The sequence below is a fragment of the Primulina huaijiensis genome, chromosome 8 (assembly GCF_012295235.1).
Source record: "Primulina huaijiensis isolate GDHJ02 chromosome 8, ASM1229523v2, whole genome shotgun sequence".
NCBI classification, from domain to species: Eukaryota; Viridiplantae; Streptophyta; class Magnoliopsida; order Lamiales; family Gesneriaceae; genus Primulina; species Primulina huaijiensis.
Genome location: NC_133313.1, coordinates 21580765 through 21596020, shown reverse-complemented (window position 1 = coordinate 21596020; position 15256 = coordinate 21580765). Strand labels below are relative to the sequence as shown.

Here is a 15256-nt window from a genome sequence, read left to right as displayed (position 1 = left end):
TTTTTAATGTTGTCTATCTTATTAATGGCTTGTTTTTAATGTTATCTACCCACATTATCAATTTATATTTATTTATTTATTTTTTATTATGTAAATTAGTATTTGATATCTTTTATGTCTACTCACATTATAATATGTTATTTTTAATCAAATGATTTAGATTTTTTTTATTTATCTTTTCTTACGTCAATTAAATTACTTAAAATTTAAAAATAGTTCATTGTTGAATTATGAATTTTCTTTGGTGTCTTATTAATATTTTTTTCATGTCCTCATTATTTATTTTGGTGACTTTGGTTATAACTTGTTAGTTTTAAAAAATATTTTTTGCAAAAGAAAATTTCTTTAATAAAATATGGTTAAAAACTTTATTTCATTGTTGAATTATGTATTTTCTTTGGTGTCTTATTAATATTTTTTTCATGTCCTCATTATTTATTTTGGTGACTTTGGCTATAACTTATTAGTTTTAAAAAATATTTTTTGCAAAAGAAAATTTCTTTAATAAAATATGGCTAAAAACTTTATTGTGATATACCATTTTTATAAAAAAAAAACTTCTAATTTTTAAATCTCTTTAATTGTTACAGTTGGCTAGAATTTATGTGTTTAAATAAAAAAAATTTGAACCAACTTTTTTTGTGGTTTATATTTATAAATTATTTGAATAAAACACGGTAAAATATCGTTGTGCTTAGACCTGTCAATTTGGGTTGGGTTCGTCTATTTGGCCCACATCGTCAAATAATTTAAGTGTGTTGGGTTGAAATTTTGTCAAACTATTTAAAGGTGGGACTAAAGGAGCCCGAAAGAGTTTGTATTAAATATCAATATATCTACTATTATCACTTGTCAATCATGAATTTCTCATATAAATGGGAGAATATCATCTTGATATTAAAATTATGATGTTACTATTAATTGTTTGCTTTTATTGTTGTCTACCCACATTACAATATATTAATTTTAATCCAATGATTTAGTTTTTTATTTTTCTTTTCATTATGTCAATTCAATTAATTAAAGTTTAGAAATAGTTCATTGTTGAATTGTGAATTTTTTTTGATGTCTTATTATTTTTTTTCATGTCATCGTTATTTTATTTTATTTTTTTTGTGACGTTGGCTATAACTTATGAGTTAAAATAATATTTTTTTGCAAAGGTTTATATTTAAAATTACTTTAATAAAATATGGTTAAAAAATTTATTATAATATACCATTTTTATAAAAAAAAATTCTAATTTTTAAATCTCTTTACTTATAACCGCTGGTTAGAATTTATGTGTTTAAATAAAAAAAATTTCAACAAACATTTTTTGNTTTTTTATTTTTCTTTTCATTATGTCAATTCAATTAATTAAAGTTTAGAAATAGTTCATTGTTGAATTGTGAATTTTTTTTGATGTCTTATTATTTTTTTTCATGTCATCGTTATTTTATTTTATTTTTTTTGTGACGTTGGCTATAACTTATGAGTTAAAATAATATTTTTTTGCAAAGGTTTATATTTAAAATTACTTTAATAAAATATGGTTAAAAAATTTATTATAATATACCATTTTTATAAAAAAAAATTCTAATTTTTAAATCACTTTACTTATAACCGCTGGTTAGAATTTATGTGTTTAAATAAAAAAAATTTCAACAAACATTTTTTGGCGGTTTATATTTATAAATTATTTGAATAAAACAAGGTAAAGGATCGTTGTGATTAGACCCATCAATTTGAGTTGGGTCCGTCGATTGGCCAATACTACCAAACAATTTAAATGGGTTGGGTTGAAATTTTGTCAACCTATTTAAAGGTGGGCCTAAATGAGCTCACACGTGTTTATATTAAATATCTATATATCTAATATTGTCGATTTTCAATTATGAATTCTTCATGTAAAAGGGATNTTTTTTTAAATGTTCATAAGGACTCAATCACTAACTCATATGGAAAAACATTTATCGACATACTATATTGAAAACATTCTAATTAATTTGGCGCATTTGCTGAAAATTTTCTAATTAATTAAGAAAAATTCATTTACAATAATCATATTTAATCTTTTTGGACTAACACCATTTATTTTATAAGATATTCATCGCAATTCTTTATTTGTATGTTAATCTTTAAATCTGAATTATGATGTATATTGTTTTTCTAAAAGTTCTTAAATAATGATTTAATACATTTATTCGACACTTCAAAATTAACATTTTAAAACACATTAATTTTATATTGTTTGCGTGCATCGCTCCTAATCATGATTATAAAAATTCAATAAAAATTCTAAAAATTAATTAGGTAGAACATAAAAAATTACACAATTAATTATAAGACAGGAAATAAAAACTAAATAATTGTCTATTACCTATAAACTACTAATAACGACTTCTAAATATTGAAGTCGGTGAGAGTGGAGGCCACTATGTACTAAAAAAAATAAAAAGTTAATGCTTGAATGAGTCACACTGTAAAGTTAATTAAATAAAAACGAAGGACAAAGTTGGTTAATAAAAATATTGTAATGGGACTAAGTTGAATGAGACTCATATATATAAGTATCTCACTTGGTCTCACTTTATGCTTTGTCACTGTACAAAGCAAAATTTTATGCACTGTAGTGTTCTACATTTTATTAATTTTTCTCTTGATTTCAAATTTAATTTCATCATCTATTGTTCTTTAAAGATATATTAGAATTTTTTCTAAACATTTAATCTTAAATGTGATCAATTAACAAAATAATTATTATACTTTGTATACAATAATAAATAGATTAATATCTTTGAAAATATAAAAAGTAATATATTGAGAAGAATAAAAAAAGAATGTTATAATTAATACTATAATTATCTAATATAAATATTAAATTTAACATCCTACATTCGAAAATGTGTTTATTGAAATAAAGACTATGATGATAAACTAAAAATAATATCTATAGGTTTTGATGTAACAGTATACGCTTGAGCCTATAATTGGTATCAGAGCCAAGATCGCGACTTTGATTTTCATTTATTGCAATTGGTGCAATTATTAGGAGATAAATTGTTTGGTACAATAATTGTCCACGATGGGTAGTCGCTTGAGCTGTTGTATGATTTAATTAAAGATTTGACTTGCATTGTTACCTTCAGTTATAGCTTTTGGTAAAACGACAAACGCTCGATCCTATATTATTCGATTGTAAAGCTAGAAGAAACAGGTTGCATCAACTTTTAGTTTTGAATTGATCCCTTACATGTTACTCGATTTTTAAATTTAGAAGCATTCTACAGTTTTCAAATATTATTAAATATTGAATTATAATTTATCCCTTTCAAATTGGATAAATACAAAATAAAACTCATGTAAATATTATTAACAAAAACATTTAAATAAAATATTAGATTTGTCGATAATCAAAATAAGAAATAAAAAAATTTTGATCCTTGAGTGAGAAATAAGATATTTAAATAAATTTATAATTGTCACAATGACATAGTGCACCTAAATGAATTTATCACTGTATTTTGAAACTAAAATGTCAAAAAAAAATATCAACATATTATTTTTATATCATATTTAAAATAATTATGAATCCTAAATTTTATTATTTTGAGTTGGCTTTTGTTATGAAAAATCATTGTGAATAAATTGAATTTAAAAATTCTTATATCTATGTATATCACATGTTAATATATCAGCCCAAGTCCATGTAATAAAAAACTAAAAAATAAACTTATTCATCTTCAATGTACACAAATTATATAGTAAAGATATATGACATTTAAGACAATGAAGTTGAATAAATGTTCACATATAACAAAATATATAAACAAGAAAAACAATAAATAAAAATATTTTTCTAGATATAAATATTTTTTTAAAACTTTTTACAGTGAGTTGGAGAAGATAAAAGAGAAAAAATATTAAATCTTTTGGGATACACAAAAAAATAGAAATGGAAGAAATGTTTGACATACTATGAATTCAGTTTTCAAATTAAATGTATACTATAAAGTTATATTTACCGTTCAAACTTTATAAATGAAATGAATTTTTCTCAAGATAAGAGTACACAAATGTTCCCGTTAAGATATTTAAACAATTAGAAAAATTAAGTATATTATTTTTCTGGAGGTAATATCAATATGACATTAGTAATTTGATTGTGCTAATTATACTTATGAGTTGATATGATATATTAAAATAAGTGTCATAAGAGTCAGTAAAAAGATGATTTATTGTCAAAAAAATTATTACTATAAATTGTAAATAAATGACAACATTTAATCCATATTTTTTAAAATCAATCAATCAGTACTTTTTATGTGATGATAGATTGTTATAATGATTAGGGGTGAGCATTCAGTCGGTTTTGTTACCGACCGAACCGAATTAGTCATAATCAGATCGAACCGAAATATTTAGCAATAACCAAACTGACCGAATTAATTTTCATAACCGATGAAAATCGAACCAAATTAAAATCGGTTAATTCGGTTGGTGACCGGATTAACCGATTAGTTTTAAAAAAATTCGTGATTTAACTTTAATTATATATGTAATTTTTTTTAACACTACAGTCTACACAACTGCATAAAAAATAAAATCACATACATCACAAATTTTTCTTTAGAATTAGGGCTGATTTTAAAATTAAAAATAAAAATTTAAAAATATATTAAAATTGATAAATAATAAAAATTTATTAAATAATAGTATTTATTTTATCGGTTAATTCGATTAGCCGATTTCAAAATTTTGAAAATCGTAACCGCGAACCGAATTAACTGATATAACCGAATTTTTTAATTTGAAAACCGAATTTCCGAATTGACTCGGTTCGGTCGGTTAATTCGGTTTAACCGAAATTTTGCTCACCCCTAATAATAATGTGTAGTTTATATGTTATCAAATATAAGTGTCTAATAAATTAAAGGTGACTAAGAAAGTAAAAGCATCCAGTAGAAATTGTTGTCAATTTACATGAAAAAGAATAATAATCAAACAACATTGTAAATAAAAAATTGCATATCATTGATTGTCAAAAAAATTGTAATAATTGAATATTATAATAAAATATATGCATTATTAAGAGAATATGACAAATAACAAAAGAAAACAATATGAAAAAAAAGATATGAGAAAAATTTTAGTATTCCAATTTTTTTTGAAAATTTAAAAAATATGTTTGTTTTTTTTTTCAAATTAGTTACATATGATAATTAACAAGAATTGTCAAAATTTACAATATTATTATCATTATCTTTTGTTGAGTTAACTAATTTTATTTCAAATTTTAATTACTTCAACATATGTTTTCTACGTGCAACGCACGTGCATTATTTCTAGTATATATATATATATATATATATAAACATTTATTTTTTTGTTCGAGAGTGGGGAAACTCCATAATAACAACTTTAGCTAGAAAGTTCATGCAGATCTGTATCTTCAGTAGCAAAAAAATTTGTCGCCCTCCTATGCTCTCAGTCTACATGTCTCGCTGTTATTTCTAATTCTTTAGCTAGAAAGTTCATGCAGAACAAATTCAAATTAAGTGAGTATGAACAATGCATTCTTTCCTCATACAACTATTTTACCAGCGATTCTGAATCAATTTCATAATGATTTTCTTGCTCCCTCGGTTCTATACTAGTTCAAGCCCCTTGCGAACAGCCCATACTCAGCCTCTTCCATCGAACAACATCCAGTGTTAAACATGAAACCTGTGATCCAATGTCCAGACTCATCACGCAGTAGTACACCTTCACCTGCCATTCGACCATCCTTTTTGCAACATCCCGTCCACATTTAAGTGAATTCCATACTCTTGATAGTGGTATCCATTGCAATACACAACTTTCATATTCCACTGTGCGGTTCGACATCACCTTCTTAGCATTAAAAGCTGATTTAATTTCCCGGAATCGGTTCTTTATCCACTGCACTTTGCCAAATCCACCATAACGCAGTAGCAAAAAAGGTGCTCCAATCCATGTTTATGTTATTATGTTGCTCATGTGTCAAGTTTGCCATTTACCAGTTATCAAAGCTTAATCTCAGGGTCGATCGATCAGCCGTTTGAGGCATTAACTTACACCAGATCTCTAGTATATTTCAGTTTAATAGCTAGACTAGAGATGTAGCGATTTTAGGCATGGCTAGACTAGAGATGTAGCGATTTTAGGTACATGGTGAATAATAATCATAATTAGTATTTTCTACTAAATTTCTCTTGTAAACCCTCCTCTCCCACAGGGCTCTGCATTTTTTCCCTTGGTATTTCAAATATATAAGAATAGAAAACTGGCAAAATGTGCATATTATAAACACCTCTAATTCTTGAACTTGTAAAATGAAGACAAGAACACAAGTTTTATAAAATCTCTGAAGAGATCAATTGAGCGTTACAAAATACTGAGACGATTCCATCACACAACAAGAATCATCCGTATGACAAGATTATTATAATAATAATTATGAAATTGAACTGAAGTTATTTATTAAAAGTGCCAATAAGCCACATGATTAAACTCGAATCTTCATGCGAGAATCCCTCAAGCCGTACTGGTGGTGGAGCGATGCTTGTCAATTCTTGCCTGCAACTCTTCCTTCTTTGCTCCCACGAGCCTATCCACTTCCTTCCCTTCTTTGAAGAACAAAAATGTCGGCATCGCCTGCACTTGGAATTCCTTTGCCACAGCCTAAAGAAATTTGTATCAAATTAGCAACCCAATGACGACGGATGCTCAAAATGCAATTACAAGTTGTTGAAATCGATATGACCAAACCAATGACGGATAACTTCAATTAAATCGAAAGTTTGCACACGGCTGGCTAATCATGTTTTTGGATACTCAATTGTATTCTAAAGTGCCTCAAAATATCAATGCAAAGTATAACATTACCTCAAGTTCATCAACATCAACCTTCAAGAACAGAACATGGGGTGTTTTCTTCGCAATCTCAGCCAAGATTGGGGATATGAACCGGCACGGTCCGCACCATGAAGCTGTAAAATCGACAACCACCTGAACAAAACGAAGATTGTTTTCTGCGTTAGAATTTGAAACAACCTTAATAGAATGTCAGCGCCAGTGAGAACAACTAAAATAAAATTTAACAACGAGTTTCCTATTGTTCTTGAGACCTGCCTGATCACACGTACTGCAAAGATCCACAGCAATAACAACAAAGTCCAATCACTCAAAATATTACATGGATAAGCCCAAGCAAAATTATCAATCATCTCCAAATAAGCACTCCGAAAAAGCAAATATAACAACAACAACAATAATAATAATAACGTACGAGTTTTTTACTATCGATGCCCTTCTGAAACTGATCCTTCCACTGCTGGACGGAGTGGCATCCGATCACTTGTCCCTCTAATTCTGAAGACATTCTAAGGTTTCCTTCTTCAAAAATTTGCAAAAGAAATAATTGTAAGCTCTTTTTCTTGAATGCGATGAAAACTGGTTTAATTTGGATGAACAAAGCGAGGTCCTGCTGTCCTTTATATAGGGGAAACGAGACGTGGGTGAGCAAAAAAGTCAACCTTTCTTCGACTTTATCAAGAAGCCTCTCCACTGCGTGACGTGTGGTGGTATGTAATCTTAACGTTTCTAGGAGATTCATCGTGGACGGTGTAGATTGAGACATTGTCCGAGCAGCACGCGTCAAAGTGGCTTTGACTTTGCAACGCATAGGAGGTTCCTTGATTTTAGTTTTAGTAAGTAAATTTAACCCCTATGCATAAAACCTAAGTTCCGTCTAAGTGCAGCCTAAGTACTAATTATGAATAAATAAGTATTATATTTATGTTTAAATTTTTAATTAATGTCTATGTATAAGCATCACAATCTTTTAATTAAATCATATGCTAAATTTATGATTTTACTTGAATCAAACCCATTTTATATAGCATCAATGGAATACGATGTTTTCACGCCTTTTGAATCGGAAACCATTCTGTTTACATGTAAAACAAAACAAAAAAAATTTATCACAATGCGAAAATGTGTTCGGAATATTTCATTTGCGGCTATAAATAAAATGATCCAAGTTTGGAAGTAAAAGTTGCAAGTGTTGGCTCCAGCTGTGGACGATTTAGCTATTTCGAATCAGCCTGCGCCATCATATAAAATAGAGGGCTTGGAGTGAAATAAAATTACCCACAAAAATGCGGCTGGTCCACACTGCTTAATAATGGGTTGCGGATCGTCCGCACCATCATATAAAATAAGTGGGTTAGTTCGATAATTTTGAGGCCAGTACCATCTCACCAAATCTCAAGTTGTCTGTCCAATGACCTGTTTTAACATTGCTACCAGAAATTAACATCTTCTTACTGAAATAATCCACATTGCTTGGTATTATTTGTCTGATCCCATTTTTATCTCCTCAAATTAAAATTAAATATTAGCGATTCATACATGATCTAATATAAGCAAAATCTTACGTATACGTTTAAAATTATCTGCTCAAAACTTCGCAAGTAACACGACATTTAATTTTAAAAATCATCTCAAAATATTTCATATTTATATGTAAAACAATTGCCACCCGACCCTGCAGGAAACGTAAGCTGTAGACCTAGCATTAAACGGCAGAATACTCAAAATCGAACTTATCAACTGAGGAAAAGCCTGTCAAACAATGACGTCATAAGTGACGTCAGTTGACAGAAATAAACGCACGTGTCTAATTTAGCCTATTGTCATCTTCTAGTGTCACATTAACTTGTGCATTAAAAAGCGCTAAACACTAATACACTTTCGAGTCCCAAATTTATATATATTTGTAAATGAATGCTTTTATCTTTAAGCTTTTGTGGAGAATGCACACGTACGTGAGAAGAAATTATATTTAAAATTTCACTTTTTTTAATACTCAAAATATTATAAGACGATCGATCGTCCTCTTTCGATCAGACGTTTATAGTAGAGTTTGGAAAAGATTTTTATCAGATGAATTTCATAACATGATTAGCATGCATTTACATTATATGTTGTATCTAATAGAATTTGTGAAATCTAGGGAAAAAAAATACTGTATAGTAGGGAGACATAATAATTAATCTATTGAAATATGTGCGTCATTTTGCAGCGATAGAACGGTAGGCTTATTATTATTCAACCCACACGCTAAACAATTTATATGGATATATAAAAACAAAGTTTTTTTTTTCAAATATAGAAAGTTTCTGAAAAAAATTAAGAAATATTTATTTGAAAATAAATAGGAAATAAAGTTTTAAATTTTGTTTTTAAAATTTAAATTTTATGTTAAGTGTTTATATTATTATTATTATTATTATTATTATTATTATTATTATTATTATGTATCTTAATTATTAGAATTTCAGTATAAATATTTTTTAACATGTTATAAAAATAATTAAAAATTTTAATCAAATTTATTTATCTGAAAATGACAAAAATTTTGATTTTTTGAAAAATATTGATTTATTGTTTAAAATTTAATAGATATAATAATATATGATTTTTTAAATATATTTTTGTATTAGTATCAGTTACAGTCAACAAAGATAAATAAATCAATTTAATGATCGATGATTATTATCTTCATTTAATTATTATCTGATATAAATATTTTTTTTATAATAATATAGATAAATTAAATATATTTATTATATTATACCAATAATTTTAATAGATTTTCAAATGCTAATATTTATTAATTTTAATAATTAATTACATAAAATAACACTTTAGTACATCGTACAAATAAAATATTACTTGATGTATAATTATTGACACGACATAAATTACCTACATCGATCAACTTTTTTATCAATCATATTACACATTCATATGATGCGATTACATAATTGTTTTCAATAAAAATAAAATGAGTCTCTTATACTTTTGGTGATATTTTTCCTTTTTATTTAACTGAAAAGGATTTCTACGCATAAAATTGGCTTTGTTTATTTGAGTTTTCTGTCTGACTCATTTATTGATCATGAAGTATCATATTTGTCCCGAAAGTGTGAGTCCTGACGATGGTCGTGTAAATCTTCGGAGCTGATTATCGTCAAATCCTAAGTAATTCGGAAAAACGGACACGATAAAATTAGTTTCTGTTGCCAAGTATCAATGGACAAACTTCACCCGGAGACACGTACTAGTCCCTTTTTTCCGTCTCGATCACAAATTACACCCATTCCCCACTTTCTTCATCTATAAATACTGAGTTTTTCGATCGGGAAGACCACATTCATACTTCACTCGCATTTCTCCTCATTTTTTCTGGCATATCGCACACCATTTCAGCTGTTACCAATCGATTCGAAATGTTGAAATCCGTGGTTTCTATGGGGGAGGAGAGAAAGGTGCGGAAGGTGGCTCGGGCTAGTTCAAGAAAGGGCTGCATGAGAGGCAAAGGTGGTCCAGAAAACGCCTCCTGCTCGTACAAAGGAGTGAGACAGCGCACTTGGGGCAAATGGGTAGCCGAAATACGCGAGCCAAACAGCGGCCAACGGGTCTGGCTCGGCACTTTCGACACCTCATTTGATGCTGCGGTGGCCTACGATGCAGCAGCGCGTAAGCTGCATGGCCCGGATGCTAAGGTCAACCTTCCCCTTTTGTACGAAGAAAAGTCGAAAAGTCAGGGCCCTGTTTCTTCCCAAACTGAAGCTTCACCCTCAAGAAACATTGAGAACCAAGAAAATGATTTGAATTTTGCGCAGAATCTCGCATTTTCGGCCAATGAACGATCCAATCTTGTCGAAAACCATCTCGATCCTTGCTTTACTTGTAATGATCAGATTTCTACCCCGATTAACTGTTATCAGGTTGTCGGAGAATTTGTGAATGCAAGTGAGAACTTGAATGTGAATTTTCCAGAGGTTGATGATTCATCGTTGTGGGCTGAGGCGGTAAAAGACACTTCTTTTAGCATTGTGGACGATCCCGGGTCTTTTGCTGGAAATCATTATAGCGATGGTATCCCTTTCCCCTGGACTTTCTAGAAGTCGGAGAAAAAATCTTCAAAACCTGAGATCTAAGGTCAAATTCTATCATTAAAATTCTTACACGGCGTAATTATAATACTTTGATATATATTTAATGTAGAAGGTCAAAATCATGTTGTTTCTTATAATGTCATATGGTATATATAGATATTAGATTAATAAAACTTTGTATAATATTCTAAGAGTGATTGGGATGTTGTGTGAATAGTGTTGAATATTAAGGTGTGGAGGGGGGATATAGTATTGTTATGTTGCTAATGTGTAGTTAACCACACGATCGCGTGTGTAAAGTTTGGTTGGTATAATTATTGTCGTCATTACATTAATTATCTTGTCCTCATAAGTATAATGTAAAGTTTAATGTAAAAATGATGAAGAGGCGCCGCCATCTTTTTCCATAATAAAGAGCACAAATATACATGTGGAGTATTTAATGATTATTATGATATTTACATTGTAGAAGCTCTCACTATTTTTGAAGTGATATTATAAAGAAATGTAAAAGTGGTTTGAAGGATTGTAATTGAATGATACTTTGTCAAAAAAAAAAAAAAAAACAGAACGAAGATGGAATCAAAAGCAGAAAACAAATTACATAATATGTATGACGTCTAGATTTAGGTTTCAACTTTTTAAAGTTCTTTCAAAAGTTGACAGGCCAAATCAAATATCAACAATTAAGGGTTTTTCTGCATAAAAGGGTGATTTTTCACTTTGGTTTCTCCACTGATGAACACTCAAACACAATCACTAGTGAAGAATCTTTACAAACAATATTAAGAATAAGGCAGGGAATTAATGATAACATCAAAAAATGTTAAGATTGCTGCATAATATATGGGGTACTTTACAACCAATAATAAGTTAACCATCACAAATTCCACGAAGAAAACCTTAATAATGAGCTCATATACAAAATAACACGTTTATGTTTAAGAAATCGTGATATGCTTAAACACACATGGAAACCATAAATTCTGAACTTACAGAAAACGAGATTTCATACAGTAAAATTTTTAAATCAAGCAGCCTAGAATTCATTACTATATTTACCTATAAAACATGCCTTTTGTCTTCATAGTACAGCTACAGAAGTTTCTTCAACAGATTTCCAGTACCGGTTAAGTAACCAAACAGAGTCAGCTTCCACAGCATATTTATCTTGATTGCGATGCCAACCAAAATATGCATGAGTCCGGTTCTTTATATCGAATATGCCATGACCAAAGCTGGCTTCACGATGAGCGGAGTAACTTGGTTGCGGCTGTGTCATCCTACAAGGAAACATTCGAATGATTTCAAGTTCTCGAGATAGCAGACTCCATATATTTTGAAATTTCAAGAAAAGGTATCTGTACTTCTTGACTAGGCCTTCTTGATTTCCTCCGTCTCCAATGGTGATATAGACTGGAGCAGAGTCGTCGCTTGTTGGAGTGCATTCTCCATTAACAACGTTGTATGCAATGTTGGATATACGTTCCTGTCACATAAGTAAAATTTAAGGTTTCTTGAAGTTTTTAGCATCTCATGATATTGAGTTAAGAGTAAATTAAGGGTATCACTCATACTGGATTATTGTAGCTGAATCAGGTTTCTTCATTTCAAATGAGAAGCAGACTCGAACTTAGATGCAACTATATTTCAGATCAAAGTCAAAATAAGATATACTTACAGATCGTTCGTATGCATGAACATGACCAGCAAATACTACATCGACTCTGTACTTCACAAACCATGGTTCATATAAAACTCGCATAGTCTCCCCTTCCATAAAGTGATGAACATAGCTGCTATACATTGGACAGTGCACGAGTACAATGAGCCATGGTGTCACTTTGCGGTTCACTTTCTGCAGCTCACTTGTGAGCCATTTGTATTGAGGTGTATATTTCCCTTGAAAAAAATGCATTCATAAGAAATCCACAAAAAAAAATTATTTGGATGGATATGATAGACTAGAAAATCATACCATATGCTGAGTAGGAAGACATGACAATTATGTATGCAGAAGCTCTCTTGATTGAATACCAAAGGGGAGATGTACTTGCTGATGATCTATAAGGTACGAAAAAACGGTGTTTGTAGGGTTTGAAGGGTTTCGTTTCACCCTGCGATAAAGTGTTGCTTTCATCGTATTTGGAATATTTGAAGACAATTGGAAAACCACCATAAACCACCACAACCACCATTATTATAATCTATTACAAGTTCAACAATCGATTTATTAGCCAAGAAAGTGCAAAGGCTTACATGATCTGGAACAAAATCAATTTCATGATTCCCAGCAGTCCAAATCCATGGTTGATATCCTGCATTTCTCTCTATGAATCGCCCCCATGTATCCCACCTTTTGTTATCATGAAATGGATAGCTATCAGCATAGGACAGGTCTCCAACAAACAGCAAAGTCTGGCCTTTCATCGGGTTGAGCTCATAATGAGTTAGCGTTCGATTGGAATCATGTGTTTGACCAAGATCACCTGCTCAAAATGCTAAACAGAGTGGGCTCACAACAGAAGTGAACTTTATGCTTCTTATTGGCATTTATTTTCATATTTCTTATCACTCGGTATACAAAATCAAATGAATCACATGTAATACCCATTATCCGGTCATCAAGAGTAAAAAAAATCATGATCAAATACAAAATTCTTATTTTGCGGCGCAACCAAATAGCTCAGGTGGTAGAGACATGGGGGTGAGGTATGTGAAAACCAAGCAAGTGCAAGCAAACATTGAAAAACATAAGAATCAAGTTTACAAGAAACTTGAGGGATTAAATCTACCACAATTATGAAATAAAAACATCATCAAGCCTCTTTTCTGTCCTCTATTTTCCCTTTTGGTCCATTGAGCAACCTTTAATATCGACAAAATTCAGAATTCTTTTCATGTGTAAGCCATACCTATAAGACCAAATGTATAAGGAACATCAGGGCCTGGTTTAGGAGGTGTAAAGAACCAAAACTGTCGTTTTGTATCACCAAGTCCAACCTCGTAGTAGTATTTGGTACCATACTGCAATTTCAATTCAGAGTTTTGCTGATAGAAAATTAAAATGATTGAAGATTATATATCAATGTGAATCGAGCCCGTAAAGTAAAACCCACCTTCAATTTCTCGATAGAGGCATGATGAATGTAACCAGAGGTATAATTATAGAAATTGTATCGGACAACAATGGCTTCTGCAGATCTTTTGATCGGACTAGTTTCATCCCAGTAGATCACTTGATTTGAACCAGGCTCATCCGGTGTAATCCAAGAGACAATTACAGCCCTGCCTCTACGGTCCCCTTGCGTAATGTGAACCTTTCAAAAACCAAACTAAAATTACCAAGAACAGAAAAGATGCAACGTGGATCATCAACCAAAATTCGTTTCTTTAAGGATGTGTTTGAACCGAGTGATTTTGTTAAGCAAGTGAAATTGTTGTGACATTCATAATTCGAACGCAACGCTCAAATTCATTACAAAGTGATAACACATCCAAATTTCTAAATAAATAAGCACATTTCCCCTGCAGCACGGTGGATCAGTGGCAGGATGTACTTGAATGAGCTAAATGTTATCGAACTTCACATTCGACTTCGATAAATATAGTCACTACGGAGCTGATGCTCGAGTAAAATTGGAAGGCAAAAAAATGGTTTATCCAAAAATGAATACATAAACAACAGTATGTTCCGCAGATCAAAGCAAAAGAGATGAAATATTGATTTCAATAACAGAATATTACTTGCTGGGGAGCATTGTAACCAGGAGGTGCTTGAAACACATCGCTGTCCAGTGGCATATCTTCACTCAGCCCATTCTTTCGGACATAACTACTTGTTGTCCCACCTTTAGAAAGCCCGATCAGGGCAATAAGAGTCAAACCCACTAGTGGATACACAAATTCAATATGAATAAACTGAAAATTCATCTTTTTTCACTCCACACGATCTTTAAATTCTGGAGTTTTATTTTTTAAAAGGTGAGAGCTTGAGGAAATTTTCAATATTTCTGAAGTACGATTTTGAAGTGGGGAGAATATTCAGTCCCCTGATACGGATAATTGGTAATAGTCCCAGGATTCGTTGCCGCCTGTGACCTCTGAGTTCAACAAGTGGACTGCGGCTGGAAGCGGGTATTGAGCCCAGATTTAGTCCGACCCAGTAAAGTAGAAAATAATGTCACAAGCCTGGGATGTCTTCGCCAAATTGTACGGATATGGCAAAAAACCCACCAGTTTTGAGTTCAAATCTAACTTTAAATAGGAAATATTATTCTATA

At 30.6% G+C, this 15256-nt stretch overlaps 3 protein-coding genes across 3 annotated transcripts; 1 reads left to right on the top strand and 2 right to left on the bottom strand.

Moving 5' to 3' along the window:
• Positions 1-6290: 6290 nt before the first annotated feature.
• Positions 6291-7664, bottom strand: LOC140983089 (thioredoxin H-type-like). The gene is made up of 3 exons (XM_073449992.1): positions 7295-7664; positions 6892-7014; positions 6291-6687 (listed from the first exon to the last, which is right to left on the bottom strand). Exons 1-3 carry the CDS (start codon positions 7643-7645, stop codon positions 6541-6543), a joined length of 621 nt encoding a protein of 206 aa, XP_073306093.1. The 5' UTR covers positions 7646-7664; the 3' UTR covers positions 6291-6540.
• A 2318-nt stretch (positions 7665-9982) lies between these two features.
• On the top strand, positions 9983-11378 carry LOC140982198 (dehydration-responsive element-binding protein 2D-like). The gene is made up of 2 exons (XM_073448619.1): positions 9983-11166; positions 11224-11378. Exon 1 carries the CDS (start codon positions 10302-10304, stop codon positions 10977-10979), a length of 678 nt encoding a protein of 225 aa, XP_073304720.1. The 5' UTR covers positions 9983-10301; the 3' UTR covers positions 10980-11166; positions 11224-11378.
• A 515-nt stretch (positions 11379-11893) lies between these two features.
• On the bottom strand, positions 11894-15120 carry LOC140983460 (purple acid phosphatase 2-like). Its single transcript, XM_073450521.1, has 8 exons — positions 14721-15120; positions 14093-14293; positions 13889-14000; positions 13233-13462; positions 12952-13090; positions 12655-12875; positions 12341-12462; positions 11894-12256 (listed from the first exon to the last, which is right to left on the bottom strand). The coding sequence occupies exons 1-8, from the start codon at positions 14904-14906 to the stop codon at positions 12058-12060; spliced, it is 1410 nt and encodes a 469-aa protein (XP_073306622.1). The 5' UTR covers positions 14907-15120; the 3' UTR covers positions 11894-12057.
• Positions 15121-15256: the final 136 nt, after the last annotated feature.

Excerpts from the sequence above, each read along its gene's own strand:
- LOC140983460 (XM_073450521.1), bottom strand. The coding sequence starts at position 14,906 with ATGAATTTTCAGTTTATTCATATTGAATTTGTGTATCCACTAGTGGGT. Across the intron at positions 14,001-14,092 it reads CCTCTATCGAGAAATTGAAG|TATGGTACCAAATACTACTA; the intron begins GTGGGTTTTACT and ends TTGAAATTGCAG. Across the intron at positions 12,463-12,654 it reads TTCATGCATACGAACGATCT|GAACGTATATCCAACATTGC; the intron begins GTAAGTATATCT and ends CTTATGTGACAG.
- LOC140982198 (XM_073448619.1), top strand. The coding sequence starts at position 10,302 with ATGTTGAAATCCGTGGTTTCTATGGGGGAGGAGAGAAAGGTGCGGAAG.
- LOC140983089 (XM_073449992.1), bottom strand. The coding sequence starts at position 7,645 with ATGTCTCAATCTACACCGTCCACGATGAATCTCCTAGAAACGTTAAGA. Across the intron at positions 7,015-7,294 it reads GCATCGATAGTAAAAAACTC|GTGGTTGTCGATTTTACAGC; the intron begins GTACGTTATTAT and ends CGTTTTGTTCAG. Across the intron at positions 6,688-6,891 it reads TTGATGTTGATGAACTTGAG|GCTGTGGCAAAGGAATTCCA; the intron begins GTAATGTTATAC and ends AAATTTCTTTAG.